Source organism: Leuresthes tenuis, unplaced genomic scaffold, assembly GCF_036924035.1.
Source record: "Leuresthes tenuis unplaced genomic scaffold, fLeuTen1.0.hap1 SCAF_18, whole genome shotgun sequence".
NCBI lineage: Eukaryota > Metazoa > Chordata > Actinopteri > Atheriniformes > Atherinopsidae > Leuresthes > Leuresthes tenuis.
This window is the reverse complement of record NW_027325372.1, coordinates 32,760,157-32,773,249: the sequence shown is the minus strand read 5'-3', so window position 1 is coordinate 32,773,249 and position 13,093 is coordinate 32,760,157. Positions and strand designations below refer to the sequence as shown.

The 13,093-nt window shown below is 47.1% G+C and overlaps 1 protein-coding gene across 7 annotated transcripts in view; it reads right to left on the bottom strand.

Moving 5' to 3' along the window:
- Positions 1 to 13,093, bottom strand: part of epb41a (erythrocyte membrane protein band 4.1a) — a 92,991-nt gene that overhangs the window by 24,567 nt on the left and 55,331 nt on the right. For all 7 annotated transcript variants that reach the window (XM_072370811.1, XM_072370813.1, XM_072370816.1 and 4 more), the window contains one exon: positions 7,722 to 7,892. In XM_072370811.1, the coding sequence (XP_072226912.1) occupies positions 7,722 to 7,892 (171 nt within the window). The remainder of the gene's footprint in view (positions 1 to 7,721; positions 7,893 to 13,093) is intronic.

Sequence of the window (13,093 nt, the reverse complement as noted above, 5' to 3'; positions counted from 1 at the left end):
AACCTTTTCCAGACTGTGTTGTTGGCCAGAAAAAAAATAACTGCATGCAGAGATCCAAGATTGCTGGGTCATTGGGGAAGCTTAAAAAGGTCAATTTTCTTGAAGACATCTCTTCCTCTCTTTCACTTCTGCTGTTAAAATACTTGCAGTGGATAACATGCATGCTCTAGCTCCCAAGGACACACATTGCCTGGAGAATTTCACCATAAAAGGAAATCCTACCTTTCACTCACTGTGACGTGTGTGTAGCGAACTCAAGTGTGGAATTTAATACAAACTTAAGACTTTAAATTAGTCCAACATTCTTTTGTGAGATGTTCAGTGTGGAAATACCAGATGGGGGATTTCTACACCAAGGAAGAGAAATTTACAACAACCTTTGCCCATGAAAGCATTTTGGGGGAGTATCTCAGCCCCTCTTTCCACAGACCTATGCCATAAACTCGATGCATTAATGACTTAGAGCTAACTAAGCTGAACAAACAAACAACCCTCTTTAGGAGAATATTGGAGAAAACCAGAACAGGACACTTCCGACCTTATCTGGGTCAAAGTAAACGAACAGTGACCTTTGCCCTGACTCTGATCCAAGCCAGAGACAGTCACTGCATGGATCTCTCAAAATGACCTCCCTCAGATTCACTTTTAGCTGAATCTTGAAACTGTATTAAATGTGCTTTATATCTTTGTGCAAGTTCTTTCATGTTCTCAGTGATATCACAAGCTGTATTTTAATACCTTTTTCACAACAGTATTTGGAAGAATACTGAAGAAGTAATTATTCCCCCGCTGGCGGGTCAGAGCGACTTAACAGGACAAAAGTGTGTCAAGTGAGATCTGCCCTGTTCTTACATTTCAGACGGTATGCGGTGGGTGTCGAGAGAATTCGCTGTTAAAATGATAAAATAACCCAAGCTGTTAGCCTTTAAATTCAAATAGTAACAAACCTAGACTATTTGAATTATTCCGGTATCCATCCTTTACGTATGTGTGAGTCCAACAAAATGAGAATTCACGAGTAGCGACTACATGAGACTGGAATTTATTAATCATTAATTGTTCATTAATAATTGATTATTAATTTAACATACCAGAATCATAAGATTCTGTCTTTTTCCTTCGATTGAAGGTGGTGCCCAAAACGAGGTTAAATAAGGCTTATTCAGATAGTGAGAACTTTCAGATAAATCCCGCTACATGTGTCACTATATGTGACTTAAGGGTGTTGAAAAAAAAGTCTTACGAGCATGAGTTTGAGACTGTTAGATAAAATGAATTCTTTCAGGTTGAAAATACTAAAACACACAGATTTTTTTCTTTTCTTTTCTTCTCAATGAACAGATCTAAATGACACACATTCTTCATGGTCCAAACCAACAATATTTTGATCAATGCTGAACATACATGTGTGTCTTGTCAAAAACACTCCCTCATTAAAACCTGTGCCAACGATTTGACAATTTCAAGTAGTGAACATATACCCTGTGAGCAGGCCCGCATTAAAGCACTATGGGCCCGGGGCTAACCACTTTCTCAAGGCCATCCACGCCACCGGCACCGGAAATACATGCTTATAATACATAAAATAATACTTCAAGAATCACGGCAGTATAACTTTGACTGTAACAAAACATACTTTTAATGTTAAAGAAATTTACGCTCCCACTGAATTTCTGACTATTACCGCCCGCACCTGCATGTTTATGTCCACTCCCGCCCGCACCTGCATGTTTATGTCCACTCCCGCCCACACCTACATGTTTATGTCCACTCCCGCCCACACCTGCATGTTTATGTCCACTCCCGCCCACACCTGCATGTTTATATCCACTCCCGCCCGCACCTGCATGTTTATGTCCACTCCCGCCCACACCTGCATGTTTATGTCCACTCCCGCCCGCACCTGCATGTTTATGTCCACTCCCGCCCACACCTACATGTTTATGTCCACTCCCGCCCACACCTGCAATGTTTATGTCCACTCCCGCCCACACCTGAATGTTTATGTCCACTCCCGCCCACACCTGCATGTTTATGTCCACTCCCGCCCACACCTGCAATGTTTATGTCCACTCCCGCCCGCACCTGCAATTTTTATGTCCACTCCCGCCCACACCTGCATGTTTATGTCCACTCCCGCCCGCACCTGCAATGTTTATGTCCACTCCCGCCCGCTCCCGCAATGTTTATGTCCACTCCCGCCCACACCTGCAATGTTTATGTCCACTCCCGCCCTGAATGTTTATGTCCACTACCGCACGCACCTGCATGTTTATGTCCACTCTCGCCCGCACCTGCAATGTTTATGTCCACTACCGCACGCACCTGCATGTTTATGTCCACTCCCGCCCGCACCTGCATGTTTATGTCCACTCCCGCCCGCACCTGCAATGTTTATGTCCACTACCGCACGCACCTGCATGTTTATGTCCACTCCCGCCCGCACCTGCATGTTTATGTCCACTCCCGCCCGCACCTGCATGTTTATGTCCACTCCCACCCGCACCTGCATGTTTATGTCCACTACCGCCCGCACCTGAATGTTTATGTCCACTACCGCACGCACCTGCATGTTTATGTCCACTACCGCCCGCACCTGCATGTTTATGTCCACTCCCGCCCGCACCTGCATGTTTATGTCCACTCCCGCCCGCACCTGCATGTTTATGTCCACTCCCGCCCGCACCTACATGTTTATGTCCACTCCCGCCCGCACCTGCATGTTTATGTCCACTCCCGCCCGCACCTGCATGTTTATGTCCACTCCCGCCCACACCTGCATGTTTATGTCCACTCCCGCCCACACCTGCATGTTTATGTCCACGCCAGCCCGCACCTGCATGTTTATGTCCACTCCCGCCCGCACCTGCATGTTTATGTCCACTCCCGCCCGCACCTGCATGTTTATGTCCACTACCGCCCGCACCTGCATGTTTATGTCCACTCCCGCCCGCACCTGCAATGTTTATGTCCACTCCCGCCCACACCTGCATGTTTATGTCCACTCCCGCCCGCACCCGCAATGTTTATGTCCACTCCCGCCCGCACCTGCATGTTTATGTCCACTCCCGCCCACACCTACATGTTTATGTCCACTCCCGCCCGCTCCCGCAATGTTTATGTCCACTCTCGCCCGCTCCCGCAATGTTTATGTCCACTCCCGCCCGCACCTGAATGTTTATGTCCACTCCCGCCCGCACCTGCATGTTTATGTCCACTCCCGCCCGCTCCCGCAATGTTTATGTCCACTCTCGCCCGCTCCCGCAATGTTTATGTCCACTCCCGCCCGCACCTGCATGTTTATGTCCACTCCCGCCCGCACCTGCATGTTTATGTCCACTCCCGCCCGCACCTGCATGTTTATGTCCACTCCCGCCCGCACCTGCAATGTTTATGTCCACTCCCGCCCGCACCTGAATGTTTATGTCCACTCCCGCCCGCACCTGCAATGTTTATGTCCACTCCCGCCCGCACCTGCAATTTTTATGTCCACTCCCGCCCACACCTGCATGTTTATGTCCACTCCCGCCCGCACCTGCAATGTTTATGTCCACTCCCGCCCGCTCCCGCAATGTTTATGTCCACTCTCGCCCGCTCCCGCAATGTTTATGTCCACTCCCGCCCGCACCTGCATGTTTATGTCCACTCCCGCCCGCACCTGCATGTTTATGTCCACTCCCGCCCGCACCTGCATGTTTATGTCCACTCCCGCCCACACCTACATGTTTATGTCCACTCCCGCCCGCACCTGCATGTTTATGTCCACTCCCGCCCGCACCTGCATGTTTATGTCCACTCCAGCCCGCACCTGCATGTTTATGTCCACTCCCGCCCGCACCTGCATGTTTATGTCCACTCCCGCCCGCACCTGCATGTTTATGTCCACTCCCGCCCGCTCCCGCATGTTTATGTCCACTCCCGCCCGCTCCCGCATGTTTATGTCCACTCCCGCCCGCACCTGCATGTTTATGTCCACTCCCGCCCGCACCTGCATGTTTATATCCACTCCCGCCCGCACCTGCATGTTTATGTCCACTCCCGCCCGCTCCCGCATGTTTATGTCCACTCCCGCCCGCTCCCGCATGTTTATGTCCACTCCCGCCCGCACCTGCATGTTTATGTCCACTCCCGCCCGCACCTGCATGTTTATGTCCACTCCCGCCCACACCTGCATGTTTATGTCCACGCCAGCCCGCACCTGCATGTTTATGTCCACTCCCGCCCGCACCTGCATGTTTATGTCCACTCCCGCCCGCACCTGCATGTTTATGTCCACTACCGCCCGCACCTGCATGTTTATGTCCACTCCCGCCCGCACCTGCAATGTTTATGTCCACTCCCGCCCACACCTGCATGTTTATGTCCACTCCCGCCCGCACCCGCAATGTTTATGTCCACTCCCGCCCGCACCTGCATGTTTATGTCCACTCCCGCCCACACCTACATGTTTATGTCCACTCCCGCCCGCTCCCGCAATGTTTATGTCCACTCTCGCCCGCTCCCGCAATGTTTATGTCCACTCCCGCCCGCACCTGAATGTTTATGTCCACTCCCGCCCGCACCTGCATGTTTATGTCCACTCCCGCCCGCTCCCGCAATGTTTATGTCCACTCTCGCCCGCTCCCGCAATGTTTATGTCCACTCCCGCCCGCACCTGCATGTTTATGTCCACTCCCGCCCGCACCTGCATGTTTATGTCCACTCCCGCCCGCACCTGCATGTTTATGTCCACTCCCGCCCGCACCTGCAATGTTTATGTCCACTCCCGCCCGCACCTGAATGTTTATGTCCACTCCCGCCCGCACCTGCAATGTTTATGTCCACTCCCGCCCGCACCTGCAATTTTTATGTCCACTCCCGCCCACACCTGCATGTTTATGTCCACTCCCGCCCGCACCTGCAATGTTTATGTCCACTCCCGCCCGCTCCCGCAATGTTTATGTCCACTCTCGCCCGCTCCCGCAATGTTTATGTCCACTCCCGCCCGCACCTGCATGTTTATGTCCACTACCGCCCGCACCTGAATGTTTATGTCCACTACCGCACGCACCTGCATGTTTATGTCCACTCTCGCCCGCACCTGCAATGTTTATGTCCACTACCGCACGCACCTGCATGTTTATGTCCACTCCCGCCCGCACCTGCATGTTTATGTCCACTCCCGCCCGCACCTGCAATGTTTATGTCCACTACCGCACGCACCTGCATGTTTATGTCCACTCCCGCCCGCACCTGCATGTTTATGTCCACTCCCGCCCGCACCTGCATGTTTATGTCCACTCCCGCCCACACCTGCATGTTTATGTCCACTCCCGCCCGCACCTGCATGTTTATGTCCACTCCCGCCCACACCTGCAATGTTTATGTCCACTCCCGCCCGCACCTGCATGTTTATGTCCACTCCCGCCCGCTCCCGCATGTTTATGTCCACTCCCGCCCGCACCTGCAATGTTTATGTCCACTCTCGCCTGCTCCCGCAATGTTTATGTCCACGCCAGCCCGCACCTGCATGTTTATGTCCACTCCCGCCCGCACCTGCATGTTTATGTCCACTCCCGCCCGCACCTGCATGTTTATGTCCACTCCCGCCCGCACCTGCATGTTTATGTCCACTCCCGCCCGCTCCCGCAATGTTTATGTCCACTCTCGCCCGCTCCCGCAATGTTTATGTCCACTCCCGCCCGCACCTGCATGTTTATGTCCACTCCCGCCCGCACCTGCATGTTTATGTCCACTCCCGCCCGCACCTGCATGTTTATGTCCACTCCCGCCCGCTCCCGCATGTTTATGTCCACTCCCGCCCGCACCTGCAATGTTTATGTCCACTCTCGCCTGCTCCCGCAATGTTTATGTCCACTCCCGCCCGCACCTGCATGTTTATGTCCACTCCCGCCCGCTCCCGCAATGTTTATGTCCACTCCCGCCCGCACCTGCATGTTTATGTCCACTCCCGCCCGCACCTGCATGTTTATGTCCACTCCCGCCCGCACCTGCATGTTTATGTCCACTCCCGCCCGCACCTGCATGTTTATGTCCACTCCCGCCCGCACCTGCAATGTTTATGTCCACTCCCGCCCGCACCTGCAATGTTTATGTCCACTCCCGCCCGCACCTGCAATGTTTATGTCCACTCCCGCCCACACCTGCAATGTTTATGTCCACTCCCGCCCACACCTGCATGTTTATGTCCACTCCCGCCCACACCTGCAATGTTTATGTCCACTCCCGCCCGCACCTGCAATGTTTATGTCCACTCCCGCCCACACCTGCATGTTTATGTCCACTCCCGCCCGCACCTGCATGTTTATGTCCACTCCCGCCCACACCTGCATGTTTATGTCCACTCCCGCCCGCTCCCGCAATGTTTATGTCCACTCTCGCCCGCTCCCGCAATGTTTATGTCCACTCCCGCCCGCACCTGCATGTTTATGTCCACTCCCGCCCACACCTGCATGTTTATGTCCACTACCGCCCGCACCTGCATGTTTATGTCCACTCCCGCCCGCACCTGCATGTTTATGTCCACTCCCGCCCACACCTGCATGTTTATGTCCACTCCCGCCCGCTCCCGCATGTTTATGTCCACTCCCGCCCGCACCTGCAATGTTTATGTCCACTCTCGCCCGCTCCCGCAATGTTTATGTCCACTCCTGCCCGCACCTGCATGTTTATGTCCACTCCCGCCCGCACCCGCAATGTTTATGTCCACTCCCGCCCGCACCTGCATGTTTATGTCCACTCCCGCCCGCACCTGCAATGTTTATGTCCACTCCCGCCCGCACCTGAATGTTTATGTCCACTCCCGCCCGCACCTGCATGTTTATGTCCACTCCCGCCCGCACCTGCAATGTTTATTTCCACTCCCGCCCGCACCTACATTTTTATGTCCACTCCCGCCCACACCTACATGTTTATGTCCACTCCCGCCCACAACTGCATGTTTATGTCCACTCCCGCCCGCACCTGCAATGTTTATGTCCACTCCCGCCCGCACCCTCAAAACTTTGAGAATTTATGCTCGCACAATAATAGAAATGCATTGATTTTGTGTCTTCTCCCGTCCCGCAGGAGAAAACACGTCAGGCTATTAATAAAGAGATTTATAGACAATTGAGAAACTTCTCCAAATGTCAGACTTGCCTTGCTTTGTCTTTGTGCTGTAAAGACCTTCTTTGAGCTTCCTTTCCACATCATTTATTGACATCCTTTTGCTAGGATACATCCCGATCCCGCAGTGTTTTTTTTTAGCCGCCCGCTCCCATGAGATTTGAGTTGGGTCCTGTGGGACCTGGTGGGACCCAATCCCAATGCAGCCCTCTAATACCCAGAACGGTCTGAACAGTCACACAGGGAGCATGAATGTAAAAAAAACAAACCCAATCCTCGTAGGCTATTACACATGTGCATAATTTTCCTCGAGCCTTGCGTTGGGTCCCCTATGTGGTCGGGCCCCAGGGCTTGAGCCCCGGTAAGCCCGTGCATTAATACGGGCTTGCCTGTGAGTGCTGAAGAATAGTAACATCTGACACTTAAACAGCCAAAGACTCCAGCGAAGTCTTTGATTTGATCTTTAACACCTGTGATTTTTATTGAGACAAACACATTTTTTTATGAAATAGCTTTCTACTAGTTAAAACTTGCTCCCCCAAACTCCATTTAAACTGAATATGAGTACAACAATACATCTGCAGGGTATTTTCTACCCGATAAACAAGACTCACCGCTGGTTGCAGCTGGCCATTGATGCTCACTGTGCGCAGTGGTGAGTTGGTTGAAAGACGCTTGTCCCACTCACTGGGCCGAGGCTCTGGTACAGACTCCATAAAACTCCTCTTAAGCTCACTGATACTGGTGTGGTGGCGCATGATCTCTGTCTGGGTCTTATCCAGGTCCTTCAACAAGAATGTAAAAGTCACATCATGTCAATGAAAAGGAAAAAATAAGAGCATGAGTGGAGAAATGATGATGACAAATTACAATACGAGTGAAGTGTGAATAAAAAGAGGAGGGAAAAGTGAAGAAAGTGAAGATAACAGACCACAATGTAGCCAAAAAAAACCATTACACCAGTAAGGTAAAGGAGATTAGATATCAGTGCTTTTTTTAAAAACACGTTATGGCCTATTGTGGTTATGGAAGAAGACATTTTCCAGAAAAAACAGAAATCGGACAGCACAGTCTGTATTTTGCTCAGCAGCAGTTATATAAATGCAAAAAACTAAATGAAAAACAGATTACACCTGATTAGTAGTTACCAACAAGCCACTGGTTCAAAGACTCAAAGAATGACTATACTGTACAGAATAGTAGATATGATATGAGTTGGGTCCTGTGGGACCCGGTGAGACCCAATCCCAAAGCAGCCCTCTAATACCCAGAACGGTCTGATATGATATGATAGTAGATAGCTGTTTATGAACTATTATAAGACTGTATTTTTCCCACTTTTCAATGTTGACAATGAACTGCATGGAAATCAATATACAGGTCAATTGGATGTTTTATGTAAGTTATAATGGGTATTATTTAATGTCATGTGATCTTCCTTTTATTGGTAGAGATGAAACTGATACTGACTTGCTTGTCAGGGTTTGATAGTGGATGAGCTATTTCTCAATTTATCTGTTTCATTAATGTATATTCACATGAAACAACAATCAGAAACTCCAACCAAGTAAATCACACCATACTAAATGCTTACTTTTTATGCAACAGGCAGGCCAAATCCGAGAACCAAACTTATACAGCTATGAAAATTCAGTACTTACCATGCAAAAAGTTAGCTTTTGACATATTTAGACAAGCAACATGTGATCCTCTTTCAAACAGCGACAATGGATAAAGGTGACACAATTGATCAATATATAAGAATTTCCAATAATTTCTTCAAGAATATCAATAAGGATGTCAATAATTCTGCTTGTAAGCATTTAGCTATTGATATTATGATATTCCATTAGTCAGATTGGATGCAATTTCTGCACCACTGTTGATAAATTTGATACCAGCAGCTAGAATTGTTCCTGGAGACATATCTTGGCATTAGCGACACCAGCGACCATAGTCAAATGCATTCCAGGGGCCAGAGCGGGCGACATAGAATCCTATTTAAAACTGCTGGCTAAGGATAAACGTGAATACGGTAAAATAGTTATTCACGTCGGCGGTAATGACACCCGGTTACGCCAATCGGAGGTCACTAAAATTAATGTTGCATCGGTGTGTAATTTTGCCAAAACAATGTCGGACTCCGTAGTTTTCTCTGGACCCCTGCCAAATCTGACCAGTGATGACATGTTTAGCCGCATGTCCTCATTCAATCGCTGGTTGTCTAGATGGTGTCCAGCAAACAACGTGGGCTACATAGATAATTGGCAATCTTTCTGGAGAAAACCTGGTCTGATGAGGAGAGACGGCATCCATCCCACTTTGGAAGGAGCGGCTCTCATTTCTAGAAATATGGACGAATTTATTAGTCATCCAAAAACATGACATCCCAGGGTTGAGACCAGGATGCAGAGTTGTAGTCTTACACACTTCTCTGTGGCTTCCCACCTGATGCTGCCCCCCCCCCCTCAATCAAAAAACACAAAAGGAGCAAATCCTCTTGTGCAAAAAAAAATTTAAAACAAAAACTTTAACTGAACAAAAACATCAAACTATTAAATGTGGTTTGCTGAATATTAGATCTCTCCCTTTGAAGTCTCTGTTAGTGAATGATTTGATTTGTGATCATCATATTGATATATTTTGTTTTACAGAAACCTGGCTGCAGCAGGAGGATCATGTTAGCATTAATGAATCAACTCCCTCTGACTATTTAAATGTTCACGTTCCTCCAACCACAGGCAGAGGAGGAGGAGTGGCAGCTATCTTCAGATCAGGGTTACTAATCAGTCCGAGACCCAAGATTAGTTTTAGCTCTTTTGAATCTCTGATTCTCAGTTTTTCCCAAAGTGGAAATCACAAAAACCTCTTGTGTTTGTTGTTGTGTATCGTCCACCTGGCCCTTATTCTGAGTTTCTGTCTGAATTCTCAGAGTTTTTATCCCAGTTAGTGCTGAGTACAGATAAAGTCATTGTAGTGGGTGACTTTAATATTCATGTAGATGTTGAAAATGACAGCCTAAATATTAACTTTAATTCTATATTAGACTCTATTGGATTTTCTCAAAGTGTTCACAGACCTACTCACTGCCTTAATCATACCCTTGACCTTGTGCTGACTTATGGCATTGAGAGTGAACAGTTAACAGTGTTCCCTCATAATCCTGTCTTGTCTGACCATTTTTTAATAACTTTTGAATTTACATTACTTGACTACACGGTTTCTGAGAAGAATTCTACATATAGAAGGTATCTGTCAGAGAATGCTGTAACCAGATTTAAAGAGTTGATTTCATCATCCTTTTCTTCACTGCGATGTGCTGATATGACAGAGGACGGCTACCTAAATTTTACTCCAGTAGAACTTGACTCTCTTGTTGACAGCACTATAGCTTCAATGCCTACAACAGTGGACAATGTTGCCCCTCTGAAAAGGAAGGTAATCAGTCAGAAGAGGTTGGCTCCTTGGTATAATTCACAGCTGCGTGCGTTAAAGCAGACTGCAAGAAAGCTGGAGAGACAGTGGTGTTCCTCTAATTTAGAAGAGTCTCAATTAGTCTGGAAAGATAGTTTAATAACATATAAGAAAATCCTTCGTAAAGCTAGAAGTGCTTATTATTCATCATTGATAGAAGAGAATAAGAACAATCCCAGGTTTCTTTTCAGCGCTGTTGCCAGGCTGACAAAGAGTCCGAGCTCTGTTGAGCCATGTATTCCTTTAACTCTCAGCAGTGATGATTTCATGAGATTCTTCATCAATAAAATTGTTTCTATCAGAGAGAAGATTAATGGAATCCTTCCCATTATTATCACTGATGTATCATCAAGTAGAGCAGCTTTAGAAGTATCTTTAGAACCTGAATTGTATTTAGACAGCTTCTGCCCAGTTGATCTCTCTGAGCTGACAACAGCAATAGTCTCTTCTAAACCATCAACTTGTATGTTAGACCCAATCCCAACCAGACTGTTCAAGGAGGTTTTCCCCTTAATTGACACTTCCATATTGGATTTGATCAATCGGTCTTTGTTGATAGGATATGTACCTCAGACTTTTAAGGTTGCTGTAATTAAACCTTTACTTAAAAAAACCTACTCTTGATTCAGAAGTGTTGGCTAATTATCGACCTATATCCAATCTCCCTTTTTTGTACAAAGTTCTTGAAAAAATAGTTGCAGTTCAACTTTGTGATCATTAACATAGAAATAATCTGTTTGAAGAGTTTCAGTCAGGATTCAGAGTGCATCATAGCACAGAAACAGCACTGGTGAAAGTTACCAATGATCTCCTGTTAGCCTCTGATAGCGGACTTGTTTCTGTGCTTGTCCTGTTGGATCTCAGTGCTGCATTTGATACGATCGATCACAGCATTCTGTTACAGAGACTTGAACATGTTATTGGGATTAAAGGAACTGCATTAGGCTGGTTTAAGTCATATTTATCTGATAGATTCCAGTTTGTTCTTGTAAATGAAGAATCTTCCTCACACGTTGGAGTAAGTCATGGAGTTCCTCAGGGTTCTGTGCTTGGACCGATTCTTTTTACTTTATACATGCTTCCATTAGGTAACATTATCAGACAGCATGGCATAAAGTCCATTGTTATGCTGATGATACTCAGCTGTACTTATCTATGAAACCAGATGAAACCAATAGGTTGGTCAGACTACAAGCCTGTCTTAAAGACATAAAGACCTGGATGACTCAGAACTGTCTGCTTTTAAATTCAGACAAAACTGAAGTTGTTCTCTTTGGACCTGAGCGCTTCAGGGAGAAATTGTCTAGTTATATAGTTACTCTAGATGGTATTTCCCTGGCTTCTAGTTCTACAGTGAGGAACCTTGGAGTTATTTTTGACCAGAATTGATCATTTGATGCACATATAAAACTGGTTTCTAGGACTGCCTTCTTTCACCTTCGTAATATTGCTAAAATCAGGAACATCCTGTCTCAGGGTGATGCAGAGAAACTAGTTCATGCATTTGTTACTTCAAGATTGGACTACTGTAATTCCTTATTATTAGGCTGTCCCACATATTCTCTGAAAAGCCTCCAGCTGATCCAAAATGCTGCAGCCAGAGTTCTGATGAGAACTAACAGGAGAGATCATGTTTCTCCAGTTTTAGCTTCTCTTCATTGGCTCCCTGTTAAATTCAGAATAGAATTTAAGATTCTTCTCCTCACATATAAAGCTCTTAATGACCGAGCTCCATCATATCTTAAAGATCTCACTGTAAGATATTTTCCTAACAGAGCACTTTGCTCCCAAACTGCAGGTTTACTTGTTGTTCCCAGAGTTTCTAAAAGTAGAATGGGAGTTAGAGCCTTCAGTTATCAAGCCCCTCTCTTGTGGAATAAGCTGCCAGTAAATGTCCGGGAAGCAGACACCCTTTCCACTTTTAAGATTAGGCTTAAAACTTTCCTTTTTGATAAAGCTTATAGTTAGGGATGGCTCAGGTAATCCTGAAACATCCCATAGTTAAGCTGCTATAGGCTTAGACTGCTGGGGGACCTCATCTGTCACACCTTTCCTCACTTTGCTCTCTTTTTCCCCCTGTTTAATTTCTCAAATGATTTTATGTACATGTGACATTATTGTGGTTATTAACTTGTGTTTCCCTGTTCCAACAGGTATCCTTTGAATGGTGTTATGGGTTTTTCCCCCCCTCTTTTCCCTCTTTTCTGTCTTCTCAAACCCCAGCTGGTCGAGGCGGATGGCCACCCTTCCTGGTTCTGGTTCTGTCAGAGGTTTCTTCCTGGTTCTGGTTCTGCCAGAGGTTTCTTCCTGGTTCTGGTTCTGCCAGAGGTTTCTTCCTGGTTCTGGTTCTGCCAGAGGTCTCTTCCTGTTAAAGGGAGTCGTTCCTTTCCACTGTCGCCTCAGGCTCAGGACGGGAGATTGGACTGAAGACAAGTTTCGGTGCAATCTGTTGGTTTCCTTAGCTAGGATATAAATTTTTTAATTGGCTCTATATGAGTTAATTGGATTATGA